The sequence below is a fragment of the Oncorhynchus masou genome, chromosome 18 (genome assembly GCF_036934945.1).
Source record: "Oncorhynchus masou masou isolate Uvic2021 chromosome 18, UVic_Omas_1.1, whole genome shotgun sequence".
Classification (NCBI taxonomy): Eukaryota; Metazoa; Chordata; class Actinopteri; order Salmoniformes; family Salmonidae; genus Oncorhynchus; species Oncorhynchus masou.
This window is the reverse complement of record NC_088229.1, coordinates 21,357,299-21,376,679: the sequence shown is the minus strand read 5'-3', so window position 1 is coordinate 21,376,679 and position 19,381 is coordinate 21,357,299. Positions and strand designations below refer to the sequence as shown.

The window sequence follows — 19,381 nt, the reverse complement described above, 5'->3', positions numbered from 1 at the left end:
CAGAGCAGCTTACCGATCCCTGCAGCAGTATACAGCCCATCTGTAAATAACCCATACCAACCAACTACCTACCTCATCCCCATATGTGTTTTTGCTTTTTTCTGCACTTTTGCACACCAGTATTTCTACATGCACATCCTCATCTGCACATCTATCACTCCAGTGTTAATTGCTAATTTGTAATTACTTCGCCACTATTGGCCTATTTATTGCCTTACCTCCTTACTTCATTTGCACACACTGTATACAGATTTTCTATTGTGTTATTGACTGTACATTTGTTAATCCCATGTGTAACTCTGTGTTGTTGCTTTTGTTGCACTGCTTTGCTTTATCTTGGCCAGGTCACAGTTGTAAATGAGAACTTGTTCTCAACTAGCCTACCTGGTTAAATAAAGGTGAAATAAAAAAAGACAAAATGGCATAAAAGCATAAAACACAGCAGTTGAATATTACATTTACATTTGTTAAAAATTACAATAGAAAACAATAGACACAATAGAATAGAAAACAATAGAAACAACCATGAATAAAAGTATTTTTCTTGTAAAACATCCAAACTGTAAAAGCCATTTAAAATGTGTACAAATGTCTTCGGTCCTTTGTACAAGCTCCCTCCTGCTCTTCCGAATCAATAACCGTCCTGTCCCTCGGGCCAAGAGGAGATCACTCCCCTAGGCGCTGCAAGGCTGTCAGGCCGTGGCCGCCGGTACCTTGGGTGTTGTAGGGGACCCTTCTCCTGGGGTCGAGGCCCCCTTTCTTCTGTACCACCCCAGGGCTTACATGGGTACCATGGCTACGGCCTGGGGGATGGTCTCTACTCGAATTTATTTCAGATCAAGTCTAGCAATGGTGATATCCATATGGTCAGGAGGTTTTTCAGTCGTACTCGAGGCCCTTTATAGCCCACGACTGGTTTTCCCTGGTCGGCCAACTTAGTCAAGAACTGGCAATAAAGTTTGCGCCGATCAATCGGTCGCCAACGGGACATTACGCACAAGCTTTTAACAGTGTTTCCATAAATCGTCGAGCAAACGCGAATAAAATACAATTGTATCATTTTGCACAATTTCAACATCCGGGCCTTGTCTTTTTTTCTAACTCGAGCTGCGGTTGTATGGTACAGCCATACCGGACGTCCCCTTTTCGTACAGTCCGCCAATCAGAATAGCCAGGTTGGGGAGACGTCATCAGAGAGTATTGGGGAAGTAGCCCGTGGTTCTCCATCCCGGTGGCAGTCTACCATGAGGAAGGACAACAAAGGTAGGTAACCCATGATTCATATTTTAAAGCCACTAGTTATCATTCTCCACTGTACGACTTCGCATGCGACACGAATGGTGACGCTATGATTAAGTGTATATTTATTGCTTATAGCCAACATTGTGTATGCCAATTAGTCTACTACCACCTATTAACAAAAGCGCAAAGCCTGGTTGACGACACAAAAGACAAGTCAACAGCCTAGGAACTGGCATGCGTACCCCGATGTTACTGTAGCCTACTGTATTTGATCATACAATGTCAGTAGAAGTAATGCCCTGTATTTTAGAATGAATAGGCCTACAGTATTTGTTTACATGTCTGTTAGGGAATATTAGATTAGAGGGCAATGCTGAAGAACAAGGTAAGATTAAAAAAGTACAGTGTTTATAGTGTCATAATGTCTTGGATTACCCACCAGTATAAAGGCAACAGCTTTGTTGACAATAGAAGCTAGGCTACAGTATTACCAAATCCTGAGCTGCAGTGTGCATGTCTGGCAGTAACCTGTATCGGAGAAAAGATCAAGAAAAGACTCCTGCTCTTCCTTTGCATGGAACATTCGCGGCAAAAATTACCCCGCGAGAGTTCTTTATACACATAGGAAGGGGGAGAAATGAAACCAGCTGGCGGTTATCATTAGTTGCCACAAAGCTAAATGGGCTATATCTTTAAAAATGGGTGGTTCGGGCCAGGGTTAGGTTTAAAATCCAATTTTAAGAAGATCAATTGTTGAAAGAGGCGGTGTTTAGCCAAAATTAGGACTGTGGCTATGGTAACTAGTGATGACCCAGCGTGTCGAACTCAGAACTAACAGACAGGGAAAGCAATGTGGGTTGCACGTTTTGCAAACGTATGCCTGCAATATTCTCCCATGGATCTGATCATTTGAATTCGCCTATGTAACACACCCATATACTTACACAATAATTAAACCTAATAAACTACCTGTTGCATTGGCAGTTTCCCTTTTCCGAGTCCTTCAGTCAGTCTTATGATGAACCCCTAAAGGGGTCTGTTTAATGTTGTACAACCATTATGACTTTATAAAGGATAGCCTAATATTACTGAAATATGTTGTGTAAAATAGTAGGATTGATTTGGAGAAGAACTGTCCTTTGACTATTGCCACACAACAACAAAAAGTCAAGCAGCCCTTTGTCTGTAGAACAAAAGATTGAGTGGCCCCATCCATTGGTCTGTTGTCTACCCCAATACCCCATGCTGCCCCCTGAAGGGGAACCGGGTTGGTTTAATTATGGAATAGGTATGATAGTTGATATGACAACATAGAGCTTTGGACCTTCCTATGAAAGAGTGGTCCCCATCTTCTTTTTGCCTGATTGGGGGCTGTTATGGCTTCAGATGACAGATATACTGTTGTCAATAAATCAAAATGTGACACTGGTAATTACAAATTTGACCCAAGAAAATATAGGCTTAAATACAGAAGGATTGTCATTTTGTTGTTGGTGTATAACATTTGAAACCAGTACTTTTATTTAAAAAATATTACAGAGGTTCAAATTTTATATTTTGAAAGAAATGCTATGATGTCCATGTGAAACGTCTCTGTTTTTATGTCAGTTTTTAAATAACAGAAAAAATGGCGACAAATGTGGACCTGGACCAGACCCCAGATGCCACTGCAGAGAAATGCAGCAGTTTTGAACTGCTGGACTGGCTCAATAAGACCCTGGACATCAAATTCACCCGGGTGGAGCACATATGCTCAGGTACTGTCTCACTAGGTCACACAGCTTCATTGCTATGCTACAACAAGAATCATAGAGCCGTCTACAATGCTTTTATCATACAGAACAAACGTAGACTCCTGACGCTTAGTGGACAGGTACTTTTCTCTCTAATGTCTGATGAAAAGCACACGTTTCACTATAGCAGAGGTCTCCAACCTTTTCTAGCATGAGAGCTACTTTAAAAAATAATTAAACCTGTTGTAATCTAGTCATTATTTTCTAGCTTTTAAATAGGCACGTTATTTTCTCTTCCTTTCCCCTGCAAACTCTTCCCCGGGTCCTTAGTGTGCAAGAGAAAGTAGTGCACCATGTTCTCTGCCATTTAATTGGCGGATATTGTGTTCGGTTTGTCTTTTTAAGCCAATAGTGACTAATCAGGAGTGGGATAATGTCAGTGTTACATTAATTAGAAAGTAGCTGGGAGCTTGCAGTGTCTGATACTTGTGAGATTTGATTATGACAGTTTGCGGTGGAAAATGTGAAAATTGCATGTACTTTCAGAATTGTTACTCTGGTAGCTCGTGATTAACCTGTTGGAGACTACATGCTATTCTGTCCTGCTGTCCCTGGTTACTAAAGGGTCTTAATATATAATAATATATCCCATTTAGCAGACGCTTTTGTCCAAAGCGACTTACAAGTCAGCTGGGGCCACTACTTTTACATATGGGTGGCCCCAGCGGGAATCGAACCCACAACGCTTGGCGTTGCAAGCGCCATGCTCTACCGACTGAGCCACACGACTGAACCTCTTTTGTGTGGCTGTGGTGTGAAGGTTCCTGCTACTGCCAGCTGATGGACTGGATCTTCCCTGGGTGCATCGACCTCAGCACAGTGAAGTTCCAGGCCCAGGACACGTCAGACTTCCTCCACAACTACAATATGCTCCAAGCTGGCTTCAACAAGACTGGTGTCACCAAGGTTTGACTACACCCCATTTTGTTTCCGTAAATAAATGACTTACACCCATAGCTTTTTGTCCATCACATTTAAGTCAAGGATCTTTTTTATTGTATGTTAATATTTTATATATGAGCAGAGGGATTCTCCCTTAGTTTATTTGTGGTATCTGCTTATTGTTCTAAATCCCTCCCCTTTAGACTGTTCCAGTGGAGGAGCTGATAAACGGAAAGTTCCAGCCCAACTTCATATTCCTGAAGTGGTTCAAGAGGTTTTTCCAGGCTAACCTGGCAGGGCAGGTGTATAACCCTGTAGAGGCTCGCCAAGGCCAGTACATCCAGCCTGCCAGATTCCACTTACATTCTCCTCAGAGACTTCACCTCAAGGGCCACAATTCTGCCAGCCACAGTCCCAGTCAATCAGGTGTTCAGTATTTTACATATCATGGGTTGAAATATTATTTGTGCTGTTTCTAACCTTATACTCAAGATAGATTATTGTTGATCTTTTTGTGTTAATCAATTTGTGTTTTCCTTTTTTCGACAGGGGTGTTGGAAACCGACACGGAGGAAGAAGCTTTAGGGAAGTATCAAAGGAAAAGTATTATTTATGAGGATATATGGAGGGAGACTTACTCCTGGGTGGGGGCCAGCACTCTGGGAGAGATCTATGCCTACTGCAGTCTGTGCGATCTTAACCTCAACATCTATCACTCAGGTCTGTTTGACCTGAAGCGTCACTCACAGTCCAAGAAGCACTGCAAGCTTTCCCTGGCTGCCAGTGATGGCACCCTAACGCCAGAGCCAGGGAAAAGCAGTCAGGGCAGCTGCAGTGACCTTCCACCCTGTAGTGAGTTGGTCTTTCGCTTCATTCAAGCCAACTGTGTCTCTGGTCCCTCCGCGGCTGAGGACCAAGTGTCTAACAGATACGGCCAGTATGTCCTGGGACTACAGTACCCAGAGGACATAGTGTCTGCCTGCCAAAAGACTCCTTACTGCATATACATGTACGGAGGAGTGGTGCTAGGGCAGACTGACATGGCTTCTGTAGTTCTAGTGGGGTATTTTGATGTAAAGGAAGCCAGGCACTGCATCAGGCTGTTGGATGTTCTGCAGCCTCCAGATGATGACAATGCTGGAGAGAAAACAGCTGCAGCTCTGGTGGAGACCTTGGAGAGGTTTGGGCTTCCTGCAGCTAACCTCGCTGCTCTCTACTCAGATGGTAATGGTTCTGCCTCAGAGCCAATATGCTCACAACTCAGGGAACTCAACACCAACATGTTGGTGCTAAGTGGGCTGTATGGAGTGGCTGATGCAGCCTGCCATGCTGGGGTGTCGGAGCTCTCCACTCAGGCCCAGGAGCTTATTGTAGATATCTACTCCCACTACTCCTCCTGCTCCACCAAGGATGACAACCTGAAGGAACTGTTTTCCAGCATTAGCGGTACTGATGGCCTCACCCTTCCCCTCACCACCTGCTGCCTTAACTTCTGCATGTTAGTCAGGAAGGTTTTGGGAATGTGGACCGATCTCACCTCCCACTTCAGCTCCTGTAATGAAGAGGATAACATAGATAATAAGGCTAAGCTGATCTGCACACAGCTGCAGGACCCCAAACTCAGGGCAATCTTCATGTTTCTGGACCAGGCCCTAGAGCCCCTCCGTGTCTTCCAGGAGCGACTGCATCACCATGAGGGCTCAGCCCGGGCTGACTTGGTGCAGATCCTACAGGATGCCAGCGGCCTCCTGCGCTCCTATGCCTCCAGTTTCCTCCGTCCTCAAGCCGTCGTGCTCTTCCTCAAGGAACGTGACACCTTTCTCCTCAAGACCACAAAGTTCCACCTGCCAGGGGCAGAGCTGAACGTGGGTGGGGCTGTAGTGGAGGACTTCCTGTGTGAGTCATCAGAGACAGGAAGTGAAGCACTCCAGTTATTACAGGAACAGGCTCTGTCCTTCTACACAGCGCTCACAGCCCGCGTGGCGGAGGGGCTGCCTCTTAGTGACGGTGTGTTGAGGAGCATGGCTCAGCTACTGAGCCCTCAGGGCAGGCTGAAAGTGACGGGGAAGGCTGTGGGAGAGCTGGGGGCCAAACTGGGGCTCTGCAGCTCACCTGAGGAAATCAGCCAGCTGAACAAGGAGTTCCTGGAATACCAGCTGGCAGAGGAGGGAGAGGGGGAAGAGGTAGAAAAAAGATGTGATGGAGGGGTCCAGAATGACTCAGCAGCACCTTCGCTGGAGCAACATTGGAGCACTGTGCTGAAGGCTTCTGGGTCGACCACCATCTTCAGGAAACTTGTTTTGACCCTCTTAGCCATGCCCTGCCCCCCACTTGAAGCTCAGAAAGTCTTCACACAGGTATGTGAAAGATAAAAAGCATCACACACGTGTGTGTCACTGCATGCCTGCATGGAATTTATTGCGTTGGTACTGTCCCATTTATGTACTTACAGTGCCTTTGGAAAGTATTCAGACCCCTGGACCTTTTCCACGTTATATTACATTACAGCCTTAATCTAAAATGGATTAAATAAAAACATTTCAGAATGACAAAGCCAAAACAGGGTTTTAGATTTTTTTAGATACGTTATTTACAGTATTCAGACCCTTTGCTATGACACTCCTGGAAACCTGGCACCATCCCTACGATGAAGCATGGTTGTGGCATGGACTGGGAGAATAGTCAGGATCGAGGCAAAGATGAATGGAGCAAAGTACAGAGAGATCCTTGATGCAAACCTACTCCAGAGCGCTCAGGACCTCAGACTGGGCCGAAGGTACACCTAAGCACACAACAACCCTAAGCACACAGTCAAGACAATGCAGGAGTGACTTCGGAACAAGTCTCTGAATGTCCTTGAGTGGCCCAGCCAGAGCCCGGACTTGAACCCGATCGAACATCTCTGGAGAGACCTGAAAATAGCTGTGCAGCAACGCTCCCCATCCAACCTGACAGAGCTTGAGAGGATCTGCAAAGAAGAATGGGAGAAACTCCCACAATACAGGTGTGCCAAGCTTGTAGCGTCATACCCAAGAAGATTCGAGGCTGTAATCGCTGCCAAAGGTGCTTCAACAAAGCACTGAGTAAAGGGTCTGAATACTTATGTAAATGTGACATTTCGGGTTTTATTTTTATTTTTTATTAGCAAAAAATTCTAAAACCCTGTTTTTGCTTTGTCATTATGGGCTATTGTGTGTAGATTGATGTGGGGGGAAAATGTAACCACTTTTAGATTAAGTGACCTAACAAAATGTGGAAAAAGTCAAGAGGTCTGTCCAAAAGCTGTGTGTCAGTCAGTCAGTCAGTCTCTGCATCTATATTATTTGTGTCTGTGTTCTCAGGCTGTGGAGAATGGGGATGCTGACCAGTTCGCTGACAGTGTGACAGAGAGTGAGCTGGACTCCATTCGGGAAGTAGACCTTACCAATGATAGCACTCTCTCAGACAACAACAGTGTCAACGGGGTTGGCAGAAAGAAGGAAAGTCGAGGTCGTTCCAGAAAGATTCCATCAGGTACGTTATTTCATTAGGGGACTGGGATAGGAATATAATAGAATGTGATATAATTATAATAATTAAGTATATTAATAATGTGTTGAGTTGCACCCACAAGAGCACTCAAATGCTTTTTTAAAGGTACAGTTCCATTTTGGTTTAGCATTAGTTTGTGTGTGTGTACCGGCAAGCAGCTTATCACGTGGATTAACACATGAAAGGGTTAGCTTTAATGGGTTGAGATGCTCAGGACGTTGCCAGCTCTCCATTGTTGGGGTAGGTTAGTGTAGCATGAGCATGCTTCAGGTTTACATTTCTGGACAGTCTTATAGAAGTTGTTGTGTATGTTTAACAGACTGAATAGACAGATGTATATATTTTTGTGAGAACTCATTATTATTATTTAAAGGGGATGGTATTATCATAGAGGGGATGCTATCAACATACCATACCATTGGTTGAGTTCGCTATAATTGTATGCCTCTCATATGAATTTCAAAACGTGTGCATGCAAATACCCTGACATGGGCACTGTCACATATTAGAAACCATTTGTCATCATCTCTGCATGTGTGTGGTGCCCTTAGCATTGTCTGATATGCACAAGCCCTGAGAGCAAAAGTGCATTTTGACATGACACCCTACACAGCACCAAAACAGCTACTCATCTTGTCATCTAATATTGTAGTCATGATGGCAGAATTCAGTATTATATGGGTTGTAATCTTACACTGTCCATTGATTCAGTGTTTCACATACTTCTATTACAGGATCCCTGTTAATAATGGAAGCATCAATGTTTTGTTTTCCAGGGGTGAATTACCTTAATGGGACAGTGAAGCCATGCACAGTGCGGCTGCAGAAGATAATCAGTAAGATAAGCTATTGACATTTACAGAAGATGATCATTGGTAATCATCTAGATCACTTAAAGGGGAAATCAGCAGTTGCTACATCCACATTTGGACTTATAAATGAATGATATGTACCCATTGATTCCTGAAGAATATAACTTCTAAATGCCTCATGAGCTTATTTCAACTGTCTTTTCCTGTCAGAACCTAAAATATAAGCTTGTTTTACTCCAATGTTTGTAAACAAAGTAAATGTAAGCAAACACTTTAAAGCCTTAAAATGATACTGTTGATATCATGGATGGTCAGTCCTTGAATCCATAGACTTGTCTATGAATTTGAAAGTGGTTACATTTCTCCAGCTCCGTCCCTGTTATTGTTTCAACTGCTGATTGACCCCTTTAAAGCCCAGTGCAGTGATTATTTTTCCCTGTTTTCTATGTATTTCCATGCTATAAGGTTGAAATTATATTGCGAAATTGTGAAAATGATAATACTGCCCTTTTAGTTTAAGAGCTGTTTGAAAAGACTGCCTGAAAATTCAGCCTGTTTTGGTTGGATGGAGTTTTGGCCTGCTGCTTCTTCTTCTTGACCATTTTAATTGAAAACAATCACTCTAGGGTACTTAAGAAATTATTTGTTATTGAGATAAAAACCGCTGTATTGGACCTTTTATACTCGATTTAAGCAGTGTACCGGTGACACATTACCAGAGAATGCTTCACAATCCGCGTTTTGCTCTTCCCATGGTTGGGGTTAATTTCATTTCAATTCAGTCAATGTAAACTGAAATTAAAATTTCTCTCAATGCTTTTCAATGAAACCCTGTCTCTTTAGTTGTCTATGCGCTGTCTTTTCACCTTTAGACAATTTCAGGCAAAAATAAATAAATAAAATGTTATTTGGTTTAAAACAATTTCTGTTTGTAGATGGACCAAAGAATGAGGAACATACTGTGTTCGTTGAGGATGATGTCATTTGGACAAATACTATGGAGGTAATGTTTAGTATTCTTTTTCTTTCTTTTTTTTTTACCATATTTCATGTCTGGCAGTATTGGGTGAACCAATTCGATGTATATGGTAATGTAAGATTTAGCTAAGCGTGACGTTATTGTTTTCTTGGGACTCATAATCAACTTCGCATAACAGAGCTTCCCAGTAGAAAACAGACATAGATATTGGAGCCTATGCTTGTTTTTACCTTGCTGAAGTGGGGGGGATGTGTGACAAATTAAACCCCAAGTAAACTGCATGTGACAACACCTGACAATGGAAACAATATAATTATTTCAAATCAAACAAAGCAAAGTGTTCATGAATCTTTTGTGTACATGGATGTCTCCAAATCTTGACATTATGGTAAACTTTTCTCTACAGGCCTTTTTAAATAGAGGTCAGCAGTATGCTTAACTCTGCTGTTGCTTGTCCAATCAACCATTCTCTAAGATTTGACATTCTTTGAATTCAAAACCTTAAACTATTCCTAGGACAAGTGCATGCCAGCCTTTCACCCTTGTCTCACAAACTAACCTCATCAGTAGATTTCTTTATCTTCTTCTTTTTCTTTTCAATTTTTTTCACGTGATCTGCTTTATGGTTTGTAGTAGTGGGCTAGTTATTGGATGTGAGAAGGTGAGTGTGTGTGAGTGCTTGAATGCGTAAATGTGTGTGCTCGATGTGTTTAATATGTGTGTGTGCATGTGTGTTGTCCCTCAGGGCAACATTAAGGGCATTTATGGCTGGGAGAGCAGCTTACGCCAGAAGCCACAGGCGAGAGCTGTATTTCAGGCTGGTGCTGGTGCCTGGGCCAAGCCACAGGTTCTTGACAACTACAGCAAAAAGGACCAGGAGTCTGAGGCTGTGACGGTAGGTACTCTCACCTGTGCTCCTACCTGTGATGGCTGGTGGGCAGAGATACCTGAGGACAGGCTCATTGTAATGGCTACAGTATCAAACACATGGATTAATTCCATTCCAACCATAAGAATGAGCCTGTCCTCCTATATCTTCACCCACCAGCCTGTAGGAGAGCCCCTCTGGCGAATGGGACAGTGAAAGGCGCAGTACTGTCAAAACAACAGAACATGTATATTTCGTTATAAAGGTGTGCTTGGCTGTCATTGGCACATCATAATTTTTTTGCATGGCTCTTGTGATTCGGATTCTAACGTTCTGACTTCCCTTCTAACACTTTTTATGGACATGGTAGTCTCCAATTTCCTCACCTTTATCATTCTCAATTGTGCACCATGGTCAGCTGGATTGGGTCGCTTAAATAAATGCTGACAAACCAACTACCAGAGTAGCGTATTACATGTAAAAAAAAACGGATATTTACAATTGCAGTCACCCATTAGACACCCTTTCAAATGTCTTTGTTTACATTTTTCAGGTTAATCTGTGAATGTGTTTGTCATTGTCTTCAGACTATTTTATCTGTGTATTCAAGCATAAATATTTTTGATTTTCAGCCCCTGAAGAATGAGAATCAAACATCAACATCCAATGTGTCTACTCCGAGTCGCAGGGCAGCAAAGAAGGGAGTTGATTACCAGGTTCCTACTTTCATGACAATTAGTATCACAAATATTTGCTATGCATGGCAAAATACTTCCTTATCATGTAAACCCATGTGAATAACCCTCCATCTCCTGGGGTCTCACCCTGTAGGATGGGAAGGGTTTCCCCACTGGAGAGCTGGTGTGGGGAAAGGTGAAGGGCTTCTCCTGGTGGCCTGGAGTGGTGGTGCTCTGGAAGTCCAACAAAACACCGCCTGATTCCATGCGCCGGGTAGAGTGTTTTGGAGACGGCATGTTTTCCGAGGTGAGGACTTGACTTGACTCGTTGTAAATAACAAGACTGATCTGCAGAACAGATTGATGTTTGATCTGAATCCTTCCTTCGTTTTGTGTTTCAGATCTGTACAGAGAAGCTTCTGTGTTTTGCAGCTTTTGCAAAGGGCTTCTGCAAGAATTCCTATGCCAGCTTGCCCACCTACAAAGATGCCATCTACCAGGTCCTTGAGGTAGGGCTGGAATTATTTTATCACTGTATAACATTCCATTGTAAAGCTCTGTACATCCCTGTTTGTTACCTTAACATATATATCACAATATTCCATACTGTATAATACCACCAAGCACCACATTACTCACCACTCATATTTCATGTCTGTGCAGTTGGCTGGTGAACGCTGTGAGAAGTCCTTTCTTGCAGCGGGGAATAAACAAGAGGAGCTTAAGTTGATGCTGGACTGGGCCCACAGTGGATTCCAGCCCACTGGACCAGATGGGTTCAACCCCCCAGCCCCTGCAGGTATGTGTGGTTTAGAGTGAAGTTGCTCCTAGACGGTGATCTCCCCACAAATGGTTAAAGTTAGGATTGGGGGAGGGGAAGCTGACCGAGCTCTGTACCTAGGTGAAACTTCACCCCGTAGTGCTTTGCGTTGCTTCTATTATATTTCCACAACAGGGTAACACTTATTCCTGTGTAGTAACACTGTAGTTACACTTCTATTAGCAGGTCATCTCAGTTCCTTTTTGTTTTGTTTCATTCCCAAAGATTTGAAGGCAGAATCTTCAGACTCAGCTCTGTCAGACTACAAACCCCCAGCTAAGAAGAAGTATGTGAAAAAGAACAGACCATCCTCTGGGAATCAGGGCTACAGCAGAGGTAAGTGCTAATCCCACCGTAATCCATATTCATTAATGAGGGCAGTTTTTCTAATTACTCTGTCACTAAATAATTATATTTACATCAATTCAATTCCTTTTTTGTTGTTCATAGGGGCAATGCTACAAGAGGTTATGAAAGGCAAGAAAATTGAAGGTATTTTGATTTCTTTACCACTGTAATTGTATTTTCTTGCTCTGTATTTCTCTGCGCTTTTGAAATATGGCATATAATGGAATCAGTAATTTTACTATACTAATGTATACAATTAATGATTGTATCACCTCAGAATTCTGTTTATCATGTGGAACCCCCCACATCCACACCTTCCACCCACTGTTTGAAGGGAGTCTCTGCCAGAAGTGTAAGGTAAACCAACTACGTCCTTTAATGACTGTTCAGTTTATTTATGTAAACGTAGACATGTTAGATCATGTCTGCTTATCATTTGAAAGATTGTTGTCATTAATTAACCTCATCCCCATGGTAAAGCTGTTCCCTTGTAACCTTTACAGGAGAACTTTATTGAGACTTTGTACAGATACGACAAAGATGGCTACCAGTCCTACTGCACTGTTTGTTGTGCTGGCCAAGAGGTCATTCTGTGTGGCAATGCCAGCTGTTGCAGGTAAGCACGGCTCAAGAGTACATTTTCCCCTCTTTTCTTTCACTCCCATTTCCTCTTTTACATGCATATCCTCTCTGTCATTCTCTCTCTCTCAGGTGTTTCTGTAAGGACTGCCTGAACTTTTTGGTTGGCGATGGAACCTTTAACCAACTGAAGGACGTGGACCCGTGGAGCTGCTTCATGTGCTTACCATCCCAGTGCAACGGATCACTCAAGCTACGGCCTGACTGGAGCGTGCGTGTTCAACAGTTCTTCGTCAACAACAGTGCCCTCAAATTTGAACCCCACAGGATATATCCCTCTGTCCCTACACATCAACGCAGACCCATCCGGGTATTGTCTCTCTTTGATGGGATTGCCACAGGTTTGTACATTCTCAATATGGGCTTTCATTCTTCTTGGGAAGATTGTTACAGATGAGTGATTGTGATGTGTTGTATGAGGATGTATGCAATGGCAGGTGTTTCTTCTGTTATCTGACAGGTTACTGTGTGCAGAAAGGTTAGGGTTTGGTCTTTTTTAGGTGTGGTTAATGGTGTTGGATGGCTATGTATGATCATTGTGCTCCTGCAGGGTACCTGGTGCTCAAAGACCTAGGCTTCATCATAAAACGCTACATTGCCTCTGAGATCTGCGGGAAGTCAATTGCTGTGGGTATGATCAAACACCAGGGCCAGATAGAGCATATCAACGACGTACGCACCATCACCAGGAAACATGTGAGTTCAGCATACACACACACACACACATTCATGTTAGAACACATTACAACACACACACACACACACACACACACACTCCTATGGTCATTCTCTACAAAAAATGTGCTATCTAGAACCTAAATGGGTTCGACAGCTGTCCCCATAGGAGAACCCGTTGAAGAACCCTTTTTGATTCCAGGTAGAACCCTATTGGGGTCCATGTACAACCCTTTCCTTTTGGAACCCTTTTTTTCTAAGAGGGTAACCTTTGTGTGTCTGTGTGTTTGCTTTAGCTGGCTGAATGGGGTCCTTTTGACCTCCTGATTGGAGGAAGCCCCTGCAATGATCTGGCCTGCGTCAACCCTGCTCAGAAGGGCTTATTTGGTAAGGAACCTCCTGACTTCAAAGTAAAAAGAGTGCTTCTACGAGACAATGTAGAGAGCAAATGTCTGAAGCACTTTATCCAGTCCGTTTTCACATTGTTTTATCAGCAGTTAACAGAGTAGCCTACTGTTACATGTACATGCTTACCTTTCCATTGGCCTAGTAAACGTGTTTTAATGAAGTTTCATTGGTTTTCTCTGTCTCTGTTTCCAGAGGGCACAGGCAGGCTGTTCTTTGAATATTACAGGATGCTGACCATGATGAGGCCAAGGGAAGATGATGATCGGCCATTCTTTTGGCTCTTTGAAAATGTGGTGGCCATGAGCGGTCATGACAAGGCTGACATCTGTCGCTTCCTTGAGGTAAAGATACTAGGTATTTCTATAAGAATACGCTAATCCATGGTCAATGAGGCCTGTCTCTCTCTCCTTCTTTCACTCTCTGGATCTTTCTCACTCTCTCTGGTCAATACATTTGGCTGTATGTTTGCGTATTCATTTCATAATGACTAATAATCTCATCTGTGTCCAGTGCAATCCCATCCTGATCGATGCAGTAAAAGTGAGCCCAGCTCACAGAGCTCGCTACTTCTGGGGAAACCTCCCGGGCATGAACAGGTAAACATACAGTTGAAGTCAGAAGTTTACATACACTTAGGTTGGAGTCATTAAAACTTGCTTTTCAACCACTCCGCAAATTTCTTGTTAACAAACTAGTTTTGGCAAGTCAGTTAGGACATCTACTTTGTGCATGACACAAGTAATTTTTCCAACAATTGTTTACAGACAGGTTATTTCACTTATAATTCACTGTATCACAATTCCAGTGGGTCAGAAGTTTACATACACTAAATTGACTGTGCCTTTAAACAGCTTGGAAAATTCCAGAAAATTATGTCATGACTTTAGAAGCTTCTGATAGGCAAATTGACATCATTTGAGTCAATTGGAGGTGTACCTGTGGATGTATTTCAAGGCCTACCTTCAAACTCAGTGCCTCTTTGCTTGACATAATGGGAAAATCAAAATAAATATGAAATCAGCCAGGACCTCAAAAAAAAAATGTGTAGACCTCCACAAGTCTGGTTCATCCTTGGGAGCAATTTCCAAACGCCTAAAGGTACCATGTTCATCTGTACAAACAATAGTATGCAAGTCCATGGGACCATGCAGCCGTCATACCGCTCAGGAAGGAGAAGCGTTCTGTCTCCTAGAGATGAATGTACTTTGGTGCGAAAAGTGCAAATCGATCCCAGAACAACAGCAAAGGACCTTGTGAAGATGCTAGAGGAAACAAAAGTATCTATATCTATACAACATTATCTATATCCACAGTAAAACGAGTCCTATATCGACATAACCTGAAAGGCCGCTCAGCAAGGAAGAAGCCACTGCTCCAAAACCACCATTAAAAAAGCCCGACTACTGTTTTCAACTGCACATGGGGACAAAGATCCTACCTTTTGGAGAAATGTCCTCTGGCCATAATGACCATTGTTATGTTTGGAGGAAAAAGGGGGAGGCTTGCAAGCCGAGGAACACCATCCCAACCGTGAAGCACGGGGGTCGCAGCATCATGTTGTGGGGTGCTTTGCTGCAAGAGGGACTGGTGCACTTCACAAAATAGATGACATCATGAGGTAGGAAAATTATGTGGATATATTGAAGCAACATCTCAAGACATTAGTCAGGAAGTTAAAGGTTGGTCGTAAATTAGTCTTCCAAATGTACAATGACCCCAAGCATACTTCCAAAGTTGTGGCAAAATGGCTTAACAACAACAAAGTCAAGGTATTGGAGTGGCCATCACAGAGCCCTGATCTCAATCCAATAGAACATTTGTAGGCAGAACTGAAAAAGCATGTGCGAGCAAGGAGGCCTACAAACCGGACTCAGTTTCACCAGCTCTGTCAGGAGGAATGGGCCAAAATTCACCCACCTTATTGTGGGAAGCTTGTGGAAGGCTACCTGAAATGTTTGACCCAAGTTAAACAATTTAAAGGCAATGCTACCAAATACTAATTGAGTGTATGTAAACTTCTGACCCACTGGGAATGTGATGAAAGAAATAAAAGCTGAAATAAATAACTCTACTATTATTCTGACATTTCACTCTCTTAAAATAAAGTGGTGATCCTAACTGACCTAAGACAGGGAATTTTTACCCTGATTAAATGTCAGGAATTGTGAAAAACGGAGTTTAAATGTATTTGGCTAAGGTGTATGTAAACTTCTGACTTCAACTGTATATACAACTAACACATAGACACATCCCCATACATCTACACACACGCCTACTGATAAACACTAACACATGCACTCAATATCATGTTGATTTTCTTATATTCAAGTCATCTATATGAAGTAAAATTACTTTAAGATGGTTTGGCAGAGAGTTCACTCATCTGTATGTGTTTATCTCCTTAGACCTCTAGCTACCTCTCTGGATGACAAGGTGAACCTGCAAGATTGTCTGGAGCTTGGACGCACGGCCAAGGTAACACTAATAAGCTTTTCTAGATGGTTTTAGCCATCAGTACTTCACTGGCAAGAGAGGTTGAAGTTAAAAGTTTGAAGTTCAGATTAATTCTAATGCATATTTTCAAATGTATGAATGAGTTTCTAGCATCAGATGGGATGTCCATATTTGAAACATGGTTAAAGCTGTGATTGTTATCCGTCTGTTCTTTCCCTTATAGTATAACAAAGTTCGTACCATCACCACCAAGTCCAACTCCATCAGACAGGGGAAGATGGGACGGCTACCCGTCGACTTTAATGGCAAGGAGGACTCCCTTTGGTGCACAGAGATGGAGAAGTAAGCCTTTATTATTGAGTGAAGTGATTACAGTGTAATTACATTGTTTATAAGTTGTTATAGTTACCATTATTCTAATACCATAACTGTTCATGGATACGGCTCTCACTTGTCTAAGTGATGGTCTTATAGTGTGGTAGTTAAGTGAATGTCATCTGTATTTTCTGCTACAAATACACTTACACTCAGGTTGTTTTTACATTGTTCTAACATTTTCCACGTTATATGATTGACCTTCCTGCAGGATCTTTGGCTTTCCCAAGCATTACACTGATGTCAACAATATGGGTCAGAGCCAGCGGCAACACGTGCTGGGCCGATCATGGAGTGTGCCAGTCATCAGGCACCTCTTCGCTCCACTCAGGGACTACTTTGCCTGTGAGTAGGAACCTCACATTCCTGTATGCTGCACTGTCAACAACAGCAACATGAAATGGCAGATTGTTGGAGAGGGGAGGATAAAAACAGTATACTTATCCTTCCCTGCTTTTCAGTGAATGAAACTATCCTGTGTTTATCAGACTGACCTCAATCATATTAGTCTTTTTGTACTACTGTCTGTTTTATTCCTTTTCAGTTAATGAGCAGCTGTTTCAATGCATTGTGGTCATGTGATCACAGTATTCCCAGAATGCACTGACACTTTTTGGTTATTTCGGTTTGTCTGGAGTAGTTCAAGTTTGTCAATCATGTATTTGATGTTTTGTTTACATTTGGTCAATGATGGTGAGATCAGACCTCAAACCCTGCCCACTATCTACCTCAATACTGATCTGTGTCTTAAATCTGCAGTTTTCTGTATTTAATTGGATTTTATAAATAGTCATAAAATCATATTCACTTGTAAATATGACTGAACCTTCTAATGTTTTGTTACTTGTTTGGAAAAAAAGATCCTCTGAGAATTGAAAATCTGAAATTCACGGCAGAAAATGTGCCTTGTTTGTTTGTATTTTAACTTGCCCAATATTCACCATTTTTACTCTCTCTGTGGTGCTAGAGTATGTTTAGGTTTTTAATGATAGTTGGTCACAGGACACACATTTTGACTTACATTGTCTCACTTGCCATTTATAGACTTTAATTTGGGTGATATAGTCAAGCATGTGAATGCTATATAAACCTGCATGCTTATTTTCTTCAAAGAAAAAATTGCTGAAAGCCAGTCCTAACAGCTTTGATTTAATTAGTAAGATGTGTACATTCTCCCTCTCTCTTGGAGCAGTGGGCAGAGGAACGGTTTTAATTGCAAGTGCCTACTAAACAATTGTTTTAAACCCAGGAACAACACGTCAAACTATTTTTCTCCTGTAATTATTATGAATTCTTTAATATTTCAAAGGGAGCTGGACAAAGCTCTGAGGAAAGGAATACATCATAAACGTTGTCTCAATCCTTTCAGTAAATCAGACAGGCAGCGTGTAAGTTTGTGAAAGCAACTATTTTAAAATTCCCTTGTATGTTCTTAGGGTGTTGATGAAGGTCACATGGAGGGCCTACTCATAAAATACCCACTTCGGTTTCATGCCTGTGTTTGACGTGTGCTGTTATGACCAGTAAACTGTGTGTTAAGTTGAAGTGATGGTTTTAACTTCAGTGTTCTGTTCACCTCTCTCAGCAAGTTTGTTGAAATATACCACAACCATCTCTCATAGAACAACTTACTCTACTCTCTCTTACTCTCTCTCATAGAACAACTTACTCTACTCTCTCTCATAGAACAACTTACTCTACTCTCTCTTACTCTCTCTCATAGAACAACTTACTCTACTCTCTCTTACTCTCTCTCATAGAACAACTTACTCTACTCTCTCTTACTCTCTCTCATAGAACAACTTACTCTACTCTCTCTTACTCTCTCTCATAGAACAACTTACTCTACTCTCTCTTACTCTCTCTCATAGAACAACTTACTCTACATTCTGAAATCATAAGTACTGTTTATCATTTGGGGTTATTGAGATTCTTAACTAATAATTAAGTTTTGAACCCTTGTTCCCCTCCAGCATCCATACCTTCCTCTCATGCTGTCTGTCAGTTCCATACCTTCCTTTCGTGAAGTGTGTCAGTGTGGTGACTGACGTCAAACTTCTCTTAACTCAGAGACCGAACACATACTCGATACCAAATGGGGTTTTTCTTACCATCTGTTTTTAATAAGCACCATCAGTTGAACACCTTCTGGACTGTGATTTACGTACATAAGATGCTGGCCTTTTTAATTTGTTTGTTTTTTAATAACACAAAGGGAATTCACAATATCGTTCTGTGTACTGTATGTTTTGATAACATTTGAGGTATTGGTATAAAAGTATTATGTTATTAGGGTCTTCACTAGACTCCTGTTGGTGCTATATTATTCAACTGTTTTCTTATTTTCTTGCATGGTATGTTTTAATATTGGTCAGGTTGTATAAAACATGTGTAGTTGTCCACAGACTAGTTTAATGTATAGTTGTCACAGTCTCATAACTGCATGTAAAGCTTTTGTCCCACATCTACAGTCATGTTAGATTAGAAATAAACTTCCCAAATTGTATTATTTGTACTTTGTCCTTGTCAGTCGGTTAATTTATTGATTTTATATTATAGTGTGTGTGCACTTAACTTATAGGTGGTTGTGAGGACGTTGGTGAATGGAAAAATGCAGAGTCAGGCGCAGGAGACCGATATGAGTAATAGTCCAAAATGTACTCAAATAAGTAAGATTCCAACAAGGAACAAACACAATAATCCAGAGAACTAACAACGAGAACCCACATGACAAACAATAACGCACAAAACAGAGAGGGAAGTCGGAGGGTTTAATAAGGAACATAATTAATGGAATGGAAACCAGGTGTGTTTGATCAAGACGAAACAAAATGAAAATGAAACATGGATCGGTGGTGTCTAAAAAGCCGGTGAGGCC

General features: G+C 42.0%; 1 protein-coding gene across 1 annotated transcript; it reads left to right on the top strand.

Moving 5' to 3' along the window:
- Positions 1-1,195: 1,195 nt before the first annotated feature.
- LOC135504198 (DNA (cytosine-5)-methyltransferase 3A-like) lies at positions 1,196-19,009 on the top strand. Its single transcript, XM_064922545.1, has 25 exons — positions 1,196-1,263; positions 2,851-2,999; positions 3,796-3,941; positions 4,121-4,343; positions 4,467-6,274; positions 7,259-7,430; positions 8,225-8,284; positions 9,196-9,263; positions 9,985-10,134; positions 10,740-10,823; positions 10,939-11,091; positions 11,186-11,293; positions 11,448-11,583; positions 11,830-11,940; positions 12,055-12,096; positions 12,230-12,309; positions 12,456-12,568; positions 12,664-12,932; positions 13,142-13,287; positions 13,563-13,653; positions 13,867-14,015; positions 14,185-14,270; positions 16,080-16,149; positions 16,352-16,470; positions 16,715-19,009. The coding sequence occupies exons 2-25, from the start codon at positions 2,870-2,872 to the stop codon at positions 16,854-16,856; spliced, it is 4,656 nt and encodes a 1,551-aa protein (XP_064778617.1). The 5' UTR covers positions 1,196-1,263; positions 2,851-2,869; the 3' UTR covers positions 16,857-19,009.
- Positions 19,010-19,381: the final 372 nt, after the last annotated feature.

Excerpts from the sequence above, each read along its gene's own strand:
- LOC135504198 (XM_064922545.1), top strand. The coding sequence starts at position 2,870 with ATGGCGACAAATGTGGACCTGGACCAGACCCCAGATGCCACTGCAGAG. Across the intron at positions 4,344-4,466 it reads CCACAGTCCCAGTCAATCAG|GGGTGTTGGAAACCGACACG; the intron begins GTGTTCAGTATT and ends TTTTTTCGACAG. Across the intron at positions 12,569-12,663 it reads GGCAATGCCAGCTGTTGCAG|GTGTTTCTGTAAGGACTGCC; the intron begins GTAAGCACGGCT and ends TCTCTCTCTCAG.